Source organism: Cygnus atratus, chromosome 1, assembly GCF_013377495.2.
Source record: "Cygnus atratus isolate AKBS03 ecotype Queensland, Australia chromosome 1, CAtr_DNAZoo_HiC_assembly, whole genome shotgun sequence".
In the NCBI taxonomy this organism is placed as follows: domain Eukaryota; kingdom Metazoa; phylum Chordata; class Aves; order Anseriformes; family Anatidae; genus Cygnus; species Cygnus atratus.
The window spans coordinates 3,557,600-3,577,789 of NC_066362.1; the positions used below are offsets into that span (position 1 = coordinate 3,557,600).

Below are 20,190 nucleotides of genomic sequence, written 5' to 3' on the forward strand. Positions count from 1 at the left end.
CTAACATCAATCCAGATGGTTTTGATAGAAAAATGGTATTTTCAAGACTGGTATTTCAACGGCTTACCATTCTTCAGTGAGATTACAAATTTATGTGATAGAGGGAATTACAGCTCTACAGTATGCTGTCCTCGTACCCATACTCCATACTTAGTTGTTGGTGATACATTTTCATTAAAAAAAAACTGGCACTCTAAATTATCAGAGAACTGTTTGTAAAATGGGTTAGAAACCAGCTGCCTGACAATTGCAAATACCATCGTCAGGTGGGAATTCAGCACCAAACGCAATTTTGAAGGTGAGTTTTCACAGGGATCAGAAGGAGGCCTGCCACGTGGAGGCAAAGCAGGGAGTTGGCTCACGATCTAGGAAAAGCCCCACCAGATGTTGAAGGGATGAGGACCTGACTCAAGAAGGCTGCTCCTCGTGAACGAGTCCATCTGCCTCCCTGATCCACTGCTCATGCTCATCTAGAGGCTGCTCAGTGACTGCAGGGTTCGGATATTTTCCTTGTGCCAGCTCCTAGGACTCGATAATATATCCCCAAATCTCACTGGCTGCAGATATTTTGATGCCCGCAGCTGTTGGGCACCGATGCGGTCAGGAGGCCAAGGGATGTGCACATGGGAGCAGGGAGATGGCACATGAGGGAATCAGGAGGGAACATGCTCCATCCTCACTATGTCCAAAATACTGGGTGGCAGCAAATCTGTCTGCTTATCCCCTCGGGTTCCCTTCCTATAAAATTTGACCCTATAACCTTAGCGAGCAATCCCCAGGAGACCTCTAGGTAAAAGCTCTGCATCTTACAGCTGAGGCAGGAAGCAAATGTGCTGGCCATGGACCATAGAAGGCCTTGTTCTTCCAAATCTTCTCCTCCTTGGCCAGACCCGCTTGTTTTTTCAGGCGTGCTTTGGATACATGGCCACCCAGATGCAACTTCTCTGCAGCCTGCACGTGGAAGGGAAGGGGATTTCTCCCTGCCCCGCACAGGCAGGTTGCACATTGTCTCATTGCTCACCACCAGTGGAGGATGGAAGCCTCTGTGCGTCAGTGTAATCCGGTAATTAGCCATGCTAAATAATGAGGAGATAGCTAGATAATTCAGTCTAACCCTCCCCACTCTAATGATAGTGTTTTATGGGCTATAACACATTTTCCAGCTGGACCCTACTGCTCTCCTGGTAGCACTTTGGACTTCCAGGGACTAATGTAATACAATATGATATAATATAAAAAGCCTTCAGAGCAGCCAATTATACTTTTAGAACCAAGTGAGAGAAGTGCCACACAAGATGGCAAAAATTACTCCTGTAACAGAAGAGATTCATTGCACAGGGCGTTTTTCGTGTGATGCCCAAGCAATGACGCAATCCGGTGCCTCTTACAGCCTCAGTATATCATGCAGACAGCAAGGGAAGTGTGCAGGAAGGATCCAAAAGTCCTGGGCTGACATCCCAGTAAAGCCGATGGCAGGATTTCCATCTCTTTCAGAAGGGCCAGGAGCTCACCCCTGAGAATCCGTCCTGGCTCTGCCGGGCCGTGCGTCCACCTCCGACTTTTCCTTTTATGCCATCCATAAAACGGACGCAAAGCCACCTGTTTTACTCATAGGGCTGCTGTGCAATTTAACTCACCGGCACTCGCCTGTTGAAAGGGTCGAAATAACCGCAGTGTTTTCTTTATTGCCTGAATATCTGCCCACGGTATGAGGGCTGGGAGCAGATGCAACTCCCAGCTCTGCTGTGCAAGCAGCTGTGAAGCCCTGCAGGCAGCAGCAGCTCGCCCTGGGGTCCACGTGCCCACCCGTCAGCCCCTTGGGCAGCTCATGGGTTCTGCTGCTCTGCATTTTTGGGGCAATAAGCAAGGTGTAAACTTCATAAATCTCTTGTTTTAGACCCTTTCACCTTTCAAGTCAGTATTTGCCTGTGTTCCTTCCAGCCCTTGGGCTTCTAGCCTTGGGAAAGCAACAAAATCCGGACTCAGATGGCACCAGAGGGGTTTCCTCGGGGAAAGCCAGATGGATCCGGGCTGCCGACACATTAAGCTGAATGTGTCTGAAAAGGTCTGTCCTATTTCTAGGTGTTTCCCCGCTGAAACTTGAGGAGGGGACCTGGGGCTGAAGATCCCCTTAAATCAAAGAGCAATGGGGGTGTCTTGCGCCCTCTCAATAGGACAAGCCAGGAGAACATTATCCAAACAGTGTGTCCTGCCCATGTCTTCCCAAGAAAAAGCATTTAGAGCCAGAAAGAGCTTTCCCAAAGTGAAAGAGAACTGACAACACAGTGTCCCTGCGATAACCAGACTGCAGGGAGAGCCTGAAGTTCAGAGACACAGAAGTGAAGAAGAGATTTTGGCCTCCAGACGTGCCCCGGGCACCGGGCTGGGTGCTCAAACCCAAGCAGAAGGTGTCACGGGTGCTGCGGCAGGCCAGTGCGGGGACGGTGGCACCCTGGAAACGAAACGGAGGGCTATAGAAGGGGAAACCAGGGGATGAGTCACAGGCAGCTGCTGGGGAAGGAGGCAGCACGAGTGTGCTTTGTGCCGGCTTTCCACTCCCTTTGCCATCTAAAGCAGAGGATTTCTATGCCTGTGCTTATTGCTAGCACAGAGCGAGCGCCTGCTGAAGTCTCAAAATCTTCCCTCCGGAGGCACCGATGCAAGGATTTGGAGCAGGAGGTCACAGCCCAGAGCTGGAGGGATCTCTTCCAGCCCCACCTCGGGCATCCTGCATGCCTTTGGGGGGCACACGAGCAAAAACCCTGGAGATTCAGGGCACGAGGCGAGACATGCCCGCCGTGCCCCGTCCCGTCCCGCATCCCGGAGCAGGCGCTGCGAGCCCGGCGGCCGCAGCGAACAAAAGGCTGCCCCGGGGAGAGGAATTCACAGCCACCATTTCCCGGAGGAGCTTTTGAAGGATCGCTGATTGCTATTTGCACGCGGGTCCGCGGCTGGAAGCGCCCAGGTAAGGTGCAGCAGCTCTGCCTGCCGGCTTTTCGCGTGCGGTAATTCAGATCCCGCGCGTTGCTTTCCGCCAGCCGCTCCGTCTTTGCGCAGCGGGGAGAAGGCTGCCAGGAGTTTGTAAGTTTTAATATTCCTCCCGGCCGAATAATGGACACCAGGCTTTTAGCAGATCGGCGCTCAGGAGTGTTAGAGGAGCCCTAAATGGCCGAATTGTTCCTCGCGCTGAAAGAAGCAGGCGTGATGTTTCCAATCATTCTTCATTTCAGACAACAGCTAGCTGTTTTCGTTTACTGGAGCAGTAGCCGGGGAGGGAAACAATATTGAGTGAACGGTGCTGAAAAAGGCTCTGTGTAAAGCAACAAATTTTTCTGACATGGACCCAACCTTGCTTTAGAATATTGCTGGCAAGTCAATAATAGGTACAGCAGAAATCAATCGGCAGCAGTGTTGCAAACGAGGCAGGGAGCACAGAAAGTCCTTTCAGCACAATAAATAAATCTCTGCTTGTTCAAACAAGTAGCGTTTATGACATGATATGGAACTTCCAAAAGCAGGCATTTGTGCAAACAGAGAAAGATGTTAAGTTTATTAAGCAGCGTAACCGAAAAACAGTTCGGAAACCTCTTCTCCTCCCCCTCACAAGACTGGAGAGATAAAACATTAGGAAAAAAATCCGAGCAAAAGGATCTGAAACTAAAGGATCTTGCAGAGAGATGCAGCAGGGGGGAGGCAGCCTCCTGCTCAGACAAGATGCTCTCTTGGGCATAAAATTATTTTTAGGATACAAAGCTATGGTATCGTCCTATAGAATTTAGCAGGAAATTATACCTTTCTGTTGAGCTTTTGGATGTTATTAAATCTCTGCAATAGAATTTTAGAGGTTATTAAAAACTCTGTAAAAATTAAATTATTCTCTGTTTAACTCTACAGCCTTTTAAAATAACTTCCATAAAACTGAGTTAAACTTCAATTGACTCCCACTGCTTTCATTGCTTCTCCAGGTCTATGAGATTTTTCCCTTACAGTTGCATTATGTAACATTAAAATTGCAGTTGATTTTCATTTGTAAGTAAGTGGAATGCCTTTCTGCTACTCTACTCTTTATTAAAATGTACAACTCAATGGCATCAAACAACTAGTAGCAAGGCATAAAAATCTTGTAAAACATTCACAGATGCATATAGAAAGAAAGGTGTTCAGAAATACTTAAAATCTATTAAAATGGTGGGTTTAAAACCTTGGAAAGTTAGCAATAACCTGGATATTGAGAGACCTAAGAGACAACTCAAAGTGCAAAGAGGAAAGGGCACAAAACAAATAGGACATCTTGTAATGTATGAGACACTGTAAGGAAACCTCCTAGGAAACTGGCAATCTTGCAGCCCATCAGAGAGTAAAAGGAGCAATTAGGATGTTGCAGAGAAGAGAAATTATTTCTTTGTGTCTCTTTCCAACCCGGAGATTGTCACTGAAATACTTGCTCTGTGCTTGCTCAACGCACGCAATAAATCTGGGAATATTGTTGAAGAATTAGGCTAAGCCCATGCTTGAACATTTTGTGGGAGTAACAGCATCAGCAAAAGCCCGCGTGCTTTTTATATTATACCAGCAAAGAGTCAGCACAATGCAAAGACAGCTTATTCTGCTAGAGGAAGCTTGTTTACCCCAAAATACCCAAACCAAAAATGCCGACAAAAGACAAGTGTGCGGAACATCTCCGCTGAGGCTGTGCGTGGATTTAGGATATGGCAAGAGCTCAGTTGTATTCCTGGAGTTAGGAGCTGGGGAGCTGGTTTCTCAGTGTGGGCGCTGCCATATCCCTTCCCACGTACCCGAGCGTCCAAGGCTGAGCCCAACTCTGTGTGCTGGATGGAGAGAGGCAGGCATCCGTTCAGAGCACGTGCCCCAAATGCTTAACCCAGGCTCATAAAGGACATTTTGGGATGTTCTCGAGTGACTTGCCACCATCCGCAGGAAGAGGAGACAAGTGCCATGTCCCAGCCATGGCTCCCAGATGCTGGCTGTGCTGCCTGGGGCTCTGCTTTGGGACAACTCCAGCCACTGAGCATTCCCTAGAGTCACTCTGCATGCTGGCAAGCCCCGCTTGCCTGGACAAGTCATATGAGAGCAGAAAGAGATATGCAGGAAAAAGATAACGAATTAAAGAACGAGAGGTCATTAGGATGGGCTAATGGGTACCTCCATGTGTTCTGGGGCAAATTCGCTACGAAGCAGTAAGCACTGAGAAATATATGCCTTCTTTGCATTACAAATCTCCGAAGTACCGAAGGACCAGAGTCCACCTGGGTAATGCCCACGGACAGCAGTGACTTTAGAGGAACAACCAAGTGGTGGCCATTTGGGCTGTGTTCCCTGGATCTGAGCCCAGCCGGCAGAGTCTGGGCACCAGGCTAAACTCATTTACCCTCCAGAGCAGGGAGAGTAACTCAAACTGCCCATCAGGAACGTTAAGCTCAGGGCCATGCCCAGATATTGCCTAGGAGAGCATTTATTAGCCGTGGCAAAAACTACAGCAGGCACCAGGCTAAAAATGTGATAGCAGGGGCAATTGTTGACCCTGGTGCTGGCCCTACATAGTCTCCAGTAGCCACTGGATCAGACCAAGGTCCGAAGAGCTCCCCCAGCTACCTCCAGCGATGCCCCTGAGTGCATCCCCAGCCCCTGGGCCTGGGGCTCTTTGCAGGAAGCACATCTCCACCCTGGATAAATTAGTGCCTGGGATCTGCCTCGTGGCCTGCAGCACTGCACAAAAACAGGAAAGCCATGCAGCCACCGTGGCTAAAAGTAAATTCATGATTAGCTAATATGTTTTGCTGTAATAGTAACACAGTGCTGTCTGGAGCTAGCTCAATAGCCAAAAATGACTGGTGATAGTTACACCCTGTGCTTTGCACAGAACAATAAATAAATGATCCAACAAAAAATGCCTCACTTGATTCGTCCCATTTCTTTACTAAGGTGCAGGCAGAAGTGCCAGTTCTAAGCTCTTGGGGGCAGGACTTGTCGTGTTTTAGACTGAGGCTTCCAGCATCCTCCATTCATCACTGTCCTCAGTGGCTTTCAGAAATCCCAGCTATGAAGCAACTATTCCCGGGTGGAACATAAACAGTTGTGCTGGTCGAGGCTCCGCTCGCGTCCCGTGTCGTCACTGTCTGCAGCAAAAAGGAGCTGCAGAGATGGGCCGCATCAGGGAATCCTCCCCCAGGTGCATCGCGTGCCCTGGCTCATGGCAGGGACGGTGTGTGCCTCCCCAGGCTGCTGCCAAGGGGGTGGGAAGGCAGAGAGGTGGCCTTGGGCTCCCTCAAGGAGCACCACCAAGGTCCCTGCACCAAGACCAGCGTGGTGGGATCCCACACCTTTCCACAAAGCAGGATAGAAAGTGGAACAGCAGCAGGGACCTCCCCAAAACTTTTCCCCTCCTGTTTCCAGACGCAGAGCGCTTCCCAAGGGAGCCAGGCGGAATCTGACATGAGTGATGTGGCTTTTGGCTGGCCCTCTCCACCTGTGACTCTTAAAGCATTTGGCAAGGCACACTTTTCCCTTTCTGATAATTGCAATAATCTAAGCAATGCGCATAACGATTCAGAGCTTTTATAATTACATACTTTTGTCCAAAGGACACAATACAAAGCAATACAAATTAATTTCCCCTCGTTCAGTTTGCAACCATGAGTTAATTGCACAGAAAGCAAACGCAGAAGACTTCAGATGCTGTCCCAAGAAACTGCTGCTGTCGTTCATCCAGCTGGTCAGGATGTGATGATCAGTATCAGTTACTCAGCAACTGATCTGGCATTGGCCTCCTTTGATTTAATGTCCTGTAGACTCACTTGAGCTTGCACACACAAACGAGTTCTCCTAGGGACACGCAGAGTCTTCTCCTGGAAATATAGTATTTCTTGTGAATCCTGGAATTCCTCTGAATTACAGGGAGGAGTTTTTCCGCTGGGGAGCGGAGTGCTTGTGAATCAGCCTTCTGAAGAAGAATTAAATTTGCTTATAATTTAAGATTTAGCTAATGCACAGGATGATCTTTTGGCAACGTCGTGATGCAAGCTTGACGTTTTGAGGTTATAAACCTCAAGCAAATAAAGGCAGAAAGAAGAATGGCTTCAGAAAAGTTCCATTGGGCTATAAGTCAGAGGCTGTTCCACAACATTTTATCTCTGAAATGTCATGCTGTACTGGCCTCAAAGCAAGAAGAACAGACGGTTCATCTAATACAATTATTTTAGGATCCTTTCATCATAAACAGTGTGCATGCCAAAATGGAAACGTATCATGGGAAAGCATTTCTCATTGAAGCCCGAATCTCCTCCCTAATGTTTATTCTATGTCATGGAGAACATCAGGGGCCAAATACACTCTGGGCTAAAAACACTGGCATGAGTTCTTGCAACATAAATCTGGCGGCGATTCAGGATGTGGCAGCCGAAGGAGGCTGCGGGCTCCCCGGCCCCGGCAGACCCGCCGGTGGCTGGTGATGGAAAGGGGGTGATGAAAAGCAACCCGAAGCATGCCACGGTGGCTCGCTCCCCTCCGCAGCTGCCGGCTGCTGTCCTGGTCCCTGCCGTGCCGGCAGAGCCGTGTCCTGAGCTCCTGGGAGGTGCAGCGGCAGCCCTGACTCTCGTATTGACGGAGATCCCCGCTTGTTGGTAATTTGCACCTCCTTGCAACAGCAATTTGAATGCCAGCCTGGGTTGCAAATCAATCTCTTCTCCATTTTCAAGAACATCACAAAGTCTTTTTTCCTGCGAGGAAAGCTTTCAGTGCCGTTAGCTGAGTTGGGGCTGCTGCATAATTCTCTCTTATTCTCAGCACGTTCACTTTTAGTTGATTATTTCGGCTGTTTCATTGCTCCCACATTCTGGGCTATTGTCTTCTGCCTTGTGAGTGTGATCTATAGTTTCAACCACAGCCACACTGCACTTTGCTTTATCTAGATTCCTCTTATTTCATTGCAGTCCTCCTGCCGTGGGGCTGGTGTGACTGACTTTCACGTCACCGGCGAGGTTAGCAGTAATGACTTTCATCATTTCCTCTGGGTCAGTCCTAAAGACACTGAACAACCCAGGGTCCAGAATAAATAAATGGGAGACTTCAGTATCTCCAGTATAATTGAATTTCAAATTGCGTTGTAAGATCTGTTGCTGAAATAGTTTTTAATCCATTTAGTGTACCAGATTAGTCTTTGTACCTTTTTCTTTAATTGGGACTGTGTTCAGGAACTGTTCAATAACTCGCAGAAATCTAAATAATTTATAACAGCCTTATCTTTATTAACCAAACTTACATTCTCGTTAAAAAAACATCCATTTGTTTGACACGACAGGCTTTCCATAAAACTGCTCGGGCATATCAATCAGGTTAATGTCCTTTAATTCATTACCAATCATGTCCTATATCAGATTTCCTTTGATATTGTTTGGGATCAGTGTTAAACGGATGAATTTGCAATTACCCGGGACTTTGCTGGTATAGGAAATTCAGTCTTCTGAGTCCTGCACAGAGCATTCCTACAAACACATGCATACAGAAGCAGCCACTTCTGCTGGCAGTCAGCTAGAAGGAGCAGGACAGCAGTACGACTGCCCCAGGTGCATCCACACAGCACCCCAGCACCACAGGACAGTTTGGGTAGGGAAATACCTCCACAAGTCTCCAGGCACCAGGGATGGCTTCAACATCCCAGGAGTTGGACTCGATGATCCTTATGGGTCCCTTCCAACTCGGGATATTCTATGATTCTATGATCCCCAGATGTTGCTCAAAGCCTTGCCTGGTTGAGTTTTGCAAGGACGGAGATCCCAAAAGCTCTCTGAGTTCCTGTTGAGCTGTAATTTTTTTTTTTCTCCTAATACCTACTTGCAATGTCCTTTGCTGCAACTTGTGATGACTGCCTCTTGTTCTATCATTATGCCCCTCCAAGAAAAATCTGGCAGTGTATTTCCAATAATCTGCAAGGGTTAGTTAAAGACAGCAGCAAGCTGCCTCTTTTCAAGCCTGAGCAACTTCTATTCTTCTTCACCAAGCCTCCTCCATGGGCTCAGTGTTGTATTGTAGAATCACAGAATCATTAAGGTTGGAAGAGACCTCCAAGATCATCTGGTCCAAACGTCAACCTACCACCAATGTCACCCACTAAGCCATGTCCCTAAGCACCACGTCCAACCTTTCCTTGAACACCCCCAGGGACAGTGACTCCACCACCTCCCTGGGCAACCTGTCCCAACGCCTGACTGCTCTTTCTGAGAAGAAATGTCTCCTCTTTTCAAACCTGAAATACCCAGCTTCACCAATAGCCCAAGAAGATGCAGATTGCTGCTTATTTACTGTTCTCTGCTTTATTCATATGGCTTAAACGTTATGTACATCCTCATACCTGCCTTGTGGAGAGTACTCGTGAGCCTGGAGAGCTGAAGGAAACCCAAGCCAAAGTCACCGGTGTAAAGAGGAACCAGAGGGAGGTAGACGTAGGTGGAGCTGCAGGTCTGGCACTCATGTGACCCTGCAGGTTCAGCTTCTTGTTTCAAGTTGTCATCATTTAGGAAGAACAGTGACCTGAAGAGCCGGGAACGTCATGTAATACATTTCACATGGGCTTGGGTTTGTTGTCTGATTTTCTAAAAGATAGCAACACATTTTTTGGTGAAAAGCAATGCCATCTGTGTGCTGGACGATATAAATCTCAAAGAATAAAGGGACGTTTCAGCAAGCAGTACACTCAGACCTTTAATTGCCTTTCCTAAATGCCTGCTTGGCCTCCCACTGAGCTGGAGAGGGGTGCCTCAGCAGGCAGGCGACCTCTGTAATGCTTACAGGAACCATCACATTAATCTGCCACCCTAAAAAGAGCTTTAGATTAAAGCTCCTAGCTGCTCTCTAAATCTAGGTGCTGGGAAGGAGAGGGGAGGAGAGGAGGGTGTGGGAAATGGCCTCCTCCATCCTTCTGGCCAGGAGTAAAAGTCAAGGCTAGGACTGGCGTAGTGGAGAGCTGAGGGTGGGTTTAAAGGACAAATTGATTATTAATTACATCTGTGATAGGAGAGCAAAAGAAGTAATGGTTTGCTACCTGGAAATAGGACCAGACGTCTGTCTTCTGCAAAGAGAAAAGACAGATTTTGGCTTGCAAGCCCAGCAGAAGGGCTTTAAGCTACCTTTGGAGGAGGCTGGCAATGAAAGTACAAGTGGTGAAGCAAGTGATGGGGTGATGGACCAGACTGTGGCTAGTGGGCAGGAGCTTGCTGAGAATAGGATGGTGGAGGTCGATCAAGCTAGAAGAGAGAACAGAAGGATGGAGTTCATCCCTCTGAATAAAAGGAAGGAGTGAAGAAAGCAGAAAAAGGAGGCTTGGCAATAAGCTGTACGATGGCTGGAAACAAGCCTAGGAAGTGATGTCTGTGAAGGAATGGCATGAGTATAGAGGGCCAAAATGTGAAAGACAAGGGACAAAGTGAGTTTTAATTATCGGGGTATATAAAGGGTGAGAAGAGAATGCTCTGGAGAGGTGTCAGAAATAAGAGGAGGGCAACAGAAATTATGTGTAACTGAATCAATGGAAAACAAGAGACAAGAAGTAACAACAGACTGGAACATCCATTATTTGTCATGTTTTATCAGAACTACTTCTACTGAGGGAGTAAGTCAATCCAAAACAACAGAAGAACCAATAAGAACTGGTTAAAATCCTTTGAAGAAGTTAGACCAATTCTAGCCAGCAGGGCTGGATGGAGCTCCCCCAGAAAGCACTGGCCAGAGCAATTCCCGAATAGTCAGTGACAGAGAGAGCCCGAGGAGCAGGGAGCTCCACGAAGAGAGAAGGGTAAATGTAGTGCTTGTCTTTAAAGAGGGGACTAAGGGCTGTGAGAATTAGCCAGCAGTCAGTTTAGCATGTAATGCACAGAGATAATACAATAAACTGCTAATTAGTTATTAAGCACTTGACTGATAATAGAAATATACAATCAAGCAGCTTGGCTTTGCCATAAATGAGTGATGCTAAAGCCATCCAACTTCCTTCTTTGAACAAAACGACTGTGTTATAGAATAAGAGAGAGGGAGTATATGTGATATATTTTGAAATAAACAGGGTTTTCAACACCCTTTCATACAGCATTCTCATAAGCTGACCAGGAACTATGATCTCTGTGAAATCGTCTTAAGACACAAACGACAGAGAAAAACTGTATTCACACAAGAATTACTGATTCCTTTCCTCTGCATTGAGAAGGCTTTCCAAATGGGTTCCCGCAGGGTTTGCTCCTGGACCTGATTCTAATATTTTCATTAGTTGTTTGGATGACGGAATAAAGAATATATAATTCCTCTGGAGGATGTGTTCCAAAATGTTCCTGGGAAATAGTATAAAATCAACCAGAATTGGTTCAATATGGACAGAAGCAACAACACACGGAAATGCAAAGTGGCAAACTACTGGTCAAGCAGACATTTGGAGGAAAAAGAGATGTGAATGAGACCCCAAACTGTGCACAGCTCTTGCAGAAAAAAGGTAAATCTTGTTTGGGGACATGTGGACTGGAGTGTAATAGGTGAAACTTGAGAAAAATTATCCCAGTCTAATGAGGGCTCGGTGTTTGGATGCCATACTAGAAGAAAGTAGAAGAAAGATGTGGACGAATTTTAGAGGGTCCGGAGAAAAAGCAATAGGGATTACAGACAGGTCAAAAGTTTGGAGGATAGGCTGATGAATTTTCTTTGCTCTGTCTGGAAATGAAAAGACTGCAGGAGAAAATGAAAACTATCTTCTAACACAGTGGAGACTTGTAAAAGGATATCGACAGTTGTCAACTGCATTGGTTTGATTTGCTGCAAGGAATGTTGTTACTAGGTATCTGAAAAAAAAAACAAAACAAAACCACAAATCATAGAATCATAAAAGCCTGCTAAAAAGAACTTCTCTTTGAATTAAAAATAAATTTTCCAAATTAATTGCTACATCTTCCCCTCTGGACATAGGTTAGTCTCTCCCAGGGATGGTTTGATTCTGCTCAGGGCACAGAGGGGGATGCATGGTCCCCTTCCAGCTTCTCCCTTTCCATGCCTGCATTGTGTAGTATGCTGCATCTTCCATCTTCCTCATGGCTGTCCAAAACGTCAAATATTGATGCAAATCTGGTGCTTGTGCTTCTGCATAGCTTCAAGCCCTGTTGGTGGTGATTGACTATCAAGCAACAGCAGAAAGCCAGTGGTACCAAACGAAGCACGGAGCTTTCCCTAACCCTTACCAAAATCAATCTTTCCTCCTGTGCATTGCAGAGTTTGACCAACTTTGTTTTCCATGAACCGATGCTGCTCTATATAAACAGAATGAAGAGCGTCTCCCACTCCTGCATCTCCCACAGACAGCGGGGGGAGGAATCTGGCACCGTGGTCCTTTTTCCTAAGGGCTAAAGAAATTAGTTAGTGTGCTGGTGTGCAAAAATATGCTTTATGTGACAGGGAAAGAGTGTTTCTCACTTTTCCCTAACTTGCAAATATAGGAATAATAAATGAGTAAAGTTTTTTTGGAGCAGTTGTTCAAGAAAGACAGGTGTTGAGGAGAAAGAAGGAAGGAGTTAGCCTATCTGGAAAGAACATAGAATCCCAGAATCCCAGAATCCCAGACTTCCAGAATCCCAGAATGGTTTGGGATGGAAGGGACCTCAAAGCCCATCTAATTCCAACCCCCTGCCATGGTCAGGGACACTTCCTACCAGCTCAGGCTGCCCAAAGCCCCATCCAGCTTGGCTGTGAGCACTTCCAGGTCACTGGAACTCTAGGAAGTTTATGAAACAACATTCAGGATGTCTCTGGGTGGAGATAAAGGAAGAGAGAAATCAAACATAACCAGAAACAGTCTCATGGTAGAAGCCATTGTACATCAACTAATGAAAGAAGGAGATTGAGGAAGGGTTTTTGGAAAAATATAGGAGCCATGCAAAGAATGATTGCTGGTGGGCCTGAAGGAAAATAATTCACCAAGTTCAAGGACATTTTGAATTTTGTAGTGAGAAGGAAGAGAAAAATAAGGAAAAGAGGAAGGAATTTAAGATTTTGGCTGTCACTCCCTGTAGCCCTTAAGGTCTGGGGGAGCTTTCTGCTACTCTGAAGGTGTTTTTTTTTCTCCTTTCAGATCAACACCAATTTCTGAATGAACAGGTTTCTGTGGTCCTCCTTCTTTTTGTGAAACACTTCATTCATTCCATACAAGTAACACAACTGCAGAACTCAACACAGATCCGCAGCATGGTTTGGGGGAAGGAATGAAGTCTGTCCTTACTTTTGGAGAAGGAGCAACTGAGCCCTGGTTAGCACCAAGTGGTCCTGAGAGGCATCATGGAAAGTCACTAGTACCCATAAACTCTGAACTTCACCTTGAATATTTAGCAAATGCATGAGACTTGGGTTTTCAACTTTAAAATCACTTTATGGACCTTGTATGATGCTCACAGCATCCCCAAATGGCAAGTGAATCATTTCTATTCTCAAGAGCATGAAACAGGGGCAAAGAGTTTGATAATTTATGTTTGGCACATCCTGATAAGCCTCAAAGGTGAGACTCCCTTCATTCACGGGAGAAATGAGTTGCAAAATCAATGCTTGCGCAGTCTCTGCACCTCTCTGCTCGGCTGCTTATGGGGTGCTGGGGTAGCTCTGGCAAGCACACTTCACGTGTTGCTGAAAAGGTGCATGAGGAAATGATCAGATGGGGTAGGATGTGGTTAAAGCCTCAGTTTGCAAACTGGAGCTAATGTCAGGGAAGCATAGCGTGTCTCACATCCACTAAAAGCCTCCAGCAATCACCTCCCACTAAGACGAAGGAGCAGCACAGAAGGAATTGTGACCTCCCGAGTCCTGGTAGCTTCTGGAGCAGTTCTTGTTAATACTCCATTACGTGCTGCCCGGGACATAGAGCACCAAAGTACGCCTTGCTCTAGCCCTGAGGCTCGGCTGCAACCCTTGCAGCTGCAGGAGGCAGAGCCACAGAGAGCCACAACCCCCAAAACTGGGTTCTCACGCCTCCAGCCGCCTGGGCAGAACCAGCACGGAGGAGGAACCATGCTTCCTTCTCCACCTCCCCTGTCCATGCTGTGTGGCTTTGGGGAAGTGACTGCAGGTAGGAGGAGGCTTATCAGTCTTTTTCCCCACCTATCTTTTAGCCAGGACGTGCTGATTGACCATATAATTCTCCACGTGCACTTTCTCTCCGTCTCATACCAGGCAGCTTCTGCTATGGCTTCATCTCACCCCCTGCCCCAAGCGCCTCCCATCCCCGTTGACCCAGGTACCCCTTCCACGTCCAAATCACGGTATTAACTTGACATTTGCAAAAGGTCACCGTCTTTGCTCTGCCTGAGAGTTACGTTGCTCACTCTTCTGTCTTTTTGCTCTGTAAGCCCTTCCAGGCAGAGGTTACCTTCTAGGGTATGGCTGTACAGTGCCCAGGAAAAAGCCCCGGATCTCCTTTGGTGCCTACCAGCTGTGACAGAGATAACTGAGCTCCTTGACAGAGAGGCTGCTTCCGATGTTATAGATTAATTTTCAGAGGGTAATGACTCTTCATTTACGTGCAAAAGCCTTCCTCTCAGAGGAGTTCCGTAGCAGCACCTCATAGCACAATAACTAATGCCTTAATTTCAACAAGAACCAGCACCAGATGACTCCGGGAGTCCCTTCGGGTACTGCTGGAGCACGTGCCATTTCTGCCCGCTGCAGGAACAAACGGGGCACGAGGCAGGTGGCACACGACGCAGATTTGTACATCTATTTCGTGCACATCAAGGCGCGGCTTTTTTTTAGCGTGCAAGCTCCAGTCACGCTGAAACTGTTTGCTGCATCCAACTAATTGCGCTAAGCTCAGCGCTCGTATGGCTGCCCGGGGCAGGCAGGGTGCAGCTGGGAGGGAGAGGAATTAGAAATTAATTCGGGTGAGGATGGGGCTGAGCCCATTCCCAGCCGTCAGCTTTTCCCTTATAACGGCATTCCTTAAACTACCCTCGAAAACAGCTAATTCCCTGAACTCCTCCAGTTCCTGAGCTTTTCCGTGATGTCCCTTGCCTGCCGGTGGCAGCTGTACCAGGTAGGGCAGGGCAGAGCTGTGGCTCGGTGTAGCTACAATTAATCTGTACAGACTAATTGGCCGGTGCATGTGTGTCGAGCGGCTGGGAGGAGACTGCCAGCCCTGCTAGGTTCTGCTCCGGGTCTAACTCTTCTGCCCGAGGGCTGATTTTCATGCAACCTGCAGGAATAAAGCTGCCTCTGAAGCAGCCACTCTCTCCCAAGTTCATCTGAAATTCATTAAGGGGTTCAAAAGCTTTTGGGAGGGGGGGGCGGACAAACCTGAGAGCAGCAAAGCACCAGGGCAAAACCCTTATTTCGTGCCCAAAGAAATAAGAGGCATTTCTCCTCCTCTGTTGCTGGGCTGGCGACCCACACAGATAACAGGGAAAAGCGACCACGCAGCCGACTGCAGAATGGGAACAGGGAAAATGACTCAGCAAGCCTGGCACCAAGCTGGAGAAAACACAGGTACATTATAGCCTTCCTCGAGCATCCATCTCGCCCGTGACATGATGTAGGAACAGCAGCGAGCGCAGGTATTTGCATCGGATGGAAACATCCCCTCTGATAAATGATTTAGCCCTGCTTTCGCAAATAGTTATACACGGGAGCAGAGCAGGTGAGAGGCTCCATTTGTATCTGTCGGTAAGGGAGGGAAAAAGTTCAATGAAAACCTCTCATTGCTTTTTAAATATTTTTTTTCCCTGTTATCAGTTAACAAATAGCTGCTGAATTACAGTTTCATGCTTTGCTCGTGTCATTTTTCCTAAGATCAGTATTTCCTGCTACATCACCTTAGAAACTTGATCAACAAACACTGTGCTCGACATGTAAACAGAGCTTTATTTTACTTTATTTTTGACGGCGGCCAGTGTTTTAGAAACCAGAACACTTCAGGTTCTCTGGGCTATTTGCCTCAATTTCACAATTTGGGTTCGGTTTTGAGGGCCTGTCAGCACTGTTTACAGCCAGGTGCGTCTGAGCGGCGATGTTTTCCTGTGGGTGGCAAGGAAAATATATTACTGCAAATTGCTTTCTGGAATCAGATTTTCTCTTCTGTTGAGAATCTAAACGAAACTGCACTTTCTAGCACGTGGGAACTAAAGAGTGAAATGCGTTAGAATGAGAAGTGAAACGAGAAGATTTAGTTTCAGTGACTGAGATGAACAAAAAAGAGGCAAAGACAACGCTGGCAAGCGAGAAGGACCAAGCCCAGAGCTGGAGCTCCAACAAAACCCAGGAGCCTGAGCTGTACCAGAGGAATTAAAGAACTCAGACGAGCCTTTTAACCATTGCCCCGGGGAATGGCACCGGCTCCAGTCCTGCTGTCCATGCCAGAGCCCTATAACATTTTTTTTTTATTATTTTTTTTTAATTTTCATTTGGAAAATCAGGGCTGGAGCCCCATTAAAAAAAAATAAAAATAGAACCAATAAAGTTTTCTTACTTGCTTTCACTTTGAGCATCTCCCAGGTAGCTGGGGTGAAAACACTTGTAAAATAATCCAACAGAAAACAGGGGGATTATTTTTGGCAGTTTAAAAAAAGCCGCACAGAAAGCGCCTAGCTATTGAGCCTCCTGTGATCTGCCCCACCACACAGACAGACTCCATCAGTTAGGGATTAATTTTAAGGCAGATATTAAAGCCTATCACATGATGATGGATTTTTCTATATGTGTGGTTCAATAGGATGTTACAAAGCCGGGGCGTACGCATGTACACGCACATGTATGTGCACGCCCGTGTTTGTTTAAGCCTTCTTCATTCATAGCCAGACACAGCCTTAGGCTTCTTCAGGCCTTTCCAGGGAACATAAACTTGGGAAGGAGAGAGAGCAGAATGATCTTTAAACCTCACATTTTTGAAAGCAAGTTTCTGAAGCACATAAGCTCAGGTGGACGGAGCCAAGCTTGTAAAGATTTTATAACAAGCGATGTTTTTGAGAGGAGGCAGAACCCCTGCTCGCTCTTAGCCCGAGACCCCGTTGCAAGAATTCAGAGCAAATGTCGTGAAAAAGCGCTTTTTTACAGAAACGCACCGCTTTGCTTTCCTGCCCAGCTGTCACCTCGAGCGTCTGGGCTCGACAAAATGAAACAGAGCCGCGTGACGATGTGCTGTGGCTGCTGCCACCGCCGCTCAGCCTCCTGCAGAGCTCCCAGCGCCGGGCACCGGTCTCCCCGTCGGAGCTTGGGAAGGGAGCGGTGCCTTCTGCTTGCCGAGACCCTGCGCCAGGCAAACTCGAGCGTTGCAAAGCGGGGCTGGGCTCTGCGGCGAGCGGTGCTGGCTCCAGCCCCCAACGTTTGCCAGGGTTCGCATGGCGAGGTAACTCTCTTCCCATGACACAGCAGAACAGCAGCAGCAGCAGCAGCGGCAGCAGCGTAAAAGAGATTGGTTCTGGCAGTGCTCCGAGGAGACTATTTTATATCCCAGCTCCAGCCTCTTTCTCCTTTAAGGACGATCCAGAGGAGGGAATGTGGAATAAAAAGAGGCTTAGCGAGGTAGGCAGATAAACCCCGGGGAAATAGAAGGGGAGGCACGCTGGGGCTGGAAGCCACGGCAGTGGGACAGCCTGGATATAACGGCAGAAAGAAGCAGGGTGGTAGAAAACACCCTAAAATTGGACAGGAAAGGCCAGATGAGCAAACACGAGGTGTAGGGCACACAGAGGGAAGCATCTGAGCCCTCCAGGGAAGAAGGAAGGAAGGGAGGATGAACTGCTCCGCGCTCGGCTAACCCTTTTTCGTTAAAGTCATTAATAGCTCCTACAAAAGTCCTGTCTGGGTACTGAAAAAGAGTAATAAAATATCTGAAACACTGACCTGTTACATATACAGCTCGTTGTGAGGGCAGGCTGAATTGAATGGGGTTGGGCACGGGTGTCCCAACTCCGAAAATCCAAACAGGGGAGCAGGAGGAGGTTTGCCAGGACAGGGCCTGCGCGGGGCATCGTGTCCCATGGAAGCGTGACGGGCATCGGTGTCAGCCAGAGGTGGAAAAGGCGATTTATTCATCTCCCTTCATGGGAACTCTATGAGGTGCTGAATAAATTGGATTCCAGTCCTGTTCTCAGAGCCGCGGGTCACGCTTTGAACCGCCAAGGGGCCGCGATTTTCAGTGGGGCAAGCTTTTCCTCTCTCCGTTTTTAACCCTGAATAGCTAGCCCCCTGCCAGCCCCTTGAACTTTGAGCTTGGCTGCAAATACCGCCACAACATCGCGGGTTTGGGAGCTGAATTTGGGGAGCTCCCACGGGAACCACATGCCGCCAGTCCTGCATAAAGCCCAGCCAGGGCCTGAGCCTCCGTGCAGCACCATGAGGAGAAGGGTTGAAGGTGGGTGAGTGGGGCGGGTGGGCTTGAGCTCCATCCCCACCATCCTTGGGGCACAAGCTTGAGCTGAAGCCACTTCAGCACTGAAGGCAGAACAGCAGCCTCCGAAATGCCGGCGGCCTGCGCGCCGACCTCCAGCGGGGAGACCCCCGCCGCACGCAGCGGGGGCGCGGGACAGCCGGGATCTCCCCAAAGCGCCCGAAATGTCTTCTCCTTCCTCTTTCTCTTGAGAAAGCGGCTGCTCGTGTGCGGGGCTTGCTTTAGCGCAGCGTCAGGCGTGCATCGCTAGGAACGGCTCCTGCAGGCATCTCTCCCTACAACCTGGATCAGAAAGCTGGTGGTGTTACAGGTTAGCTGCTCCATAGTTTTTATACCAACCGGCCGAGCTGCAGAAGTAAACCCACATCTCCAAGCAATGCCTCAACTCTGCACAAGCACAGCAATGGCCCCGCTCGCACCTCCTGCCTCCGTAGGCTCGCTGGCACAACCAACTTTTTGCTGCTTCAGCACCGGAGCCGCAGCCGGGAGCGGGGGAGCCGCAACGGGGATCCCGCAGGCGGCTGGGGCTGGGAGCATCCCCGCTGCACAAGGTGCCGCGGCGGTCCGGGCACGGCGTTTTGCCAGGGGGGAAAGGAAGGGGAGGGGAATAATAGTAATAATAAGGGTGGTAATAATAATGACAATAATAATAATAGTGATAGTAATGATGATAATGATGATAATAATGATGATAATGATAATAATGATGAAAATGATGATAATAATGATGAAAATGGTAGTAGTAATGATGAAAACGGTAATAATAATGATAAAAACGGTAATAATAATGATGAAAACGATAATAATAATGATGAAAACTGTAATAATAATAATGAAAATGGTAATAATGACGATGAAAATGCTAATAATACTGGTGAAAATGCTAATAATACTGATGTTAACGGTGATAGTACTGATGTTAAGGGTGATAATACTGATGTTGAGGATGGTAACGCTGACGATAATAAAGCCAACGCTAATCAGTCAGCGAGAAGGGAGCCCAGCACGGTGTTTTGGCCGCAGAGCCGAGCCCGCTCGCAGCAGCCCCAGCAGCAGCAGCAGCAGCAGCAGCAGCAGCACTAGGGCGGCGTGGGGCCGGGGGTGGCGGCGGGTCCGGCGGCGTGGCGTGACGTGAAAGTCCCCTTTAAGTTTCCACGGAGAGGCCTCCGGGTGTCACATGATGGACATGATATAATGAAACAACATTGTGCGGAGGGAAGCATTAGGGGAGCCCGGGGCGGCGGTGCTGCTGCTGCTGTTGCTGGTGGCGGCGGCGGAGTGTGGATTGGGGGGGGGGTGGGGGGCGGCGACAGGCGACATGTGGGACCCCCCTGGCTCGCAACACCTGCACCTGTCCCGGGGCGATGGGGGCTGCGTGGGGCGGCCAACGCTGAGGTGAGTGAGGAGGAGGGGGAGGAAGGGGAGGACGGGGGGGGGGGGGGGGGGGGGGAGGGGGGTGCTGCGCGGAGGCGGCCGGAGCGCTGGGCGCGGCGGGGGTGCCGCGTTTGCTCGGCCGGTTGCGAGCGTGCGAGGGGTGTGTAGAAAACAAACAGTATTAAAAAAAATAAATAAAAAAATAAAAGGGGTGAAAAGAGAGAGGAGGGGGGGGGGGGGAAGGTGTGCGGGTTCAGGGGGCCCCCCCCCCCCCGGCGGTGCCGGCGCCATGTTTGCGCGGCGGAGGTCGGGGGAGCCGCGGAGCCCCCGCGGAGCTGCGCCCGCCTCGATGTCCGCATTCCAGCTCATGTTGCGCAGATAAAATTCAAACTTGAGGTAAACAC

General features: G+C 48.5%; 1 protein-coding gene across 1 annotated transcript in view; it reads left to right on the top strand.

Moving 5' to 3' along the window:
* The first annotated feature begins 19,730 nt into the window (after positions 1-19,730).
* Positions 19,731-20,190, top strand: part of LOC118249468 (uncharacterized) — a 118,527-nt gene continuing 118,067 nt past the window's right edge. Inside the window, exons 1-2 of the mRNA XM_050708069.1 lie at positions 19,731-19,807; positions 20,044-20,182. Of these exons, the coding sequence (XP_050564026.1) occupies positions 19,731-19,807; positions 20,044-20,182 (216 nt within the window). The remainder of the gene's footprint in view (positions 19,808-20,043; positions 20,183-20,190) is intronic.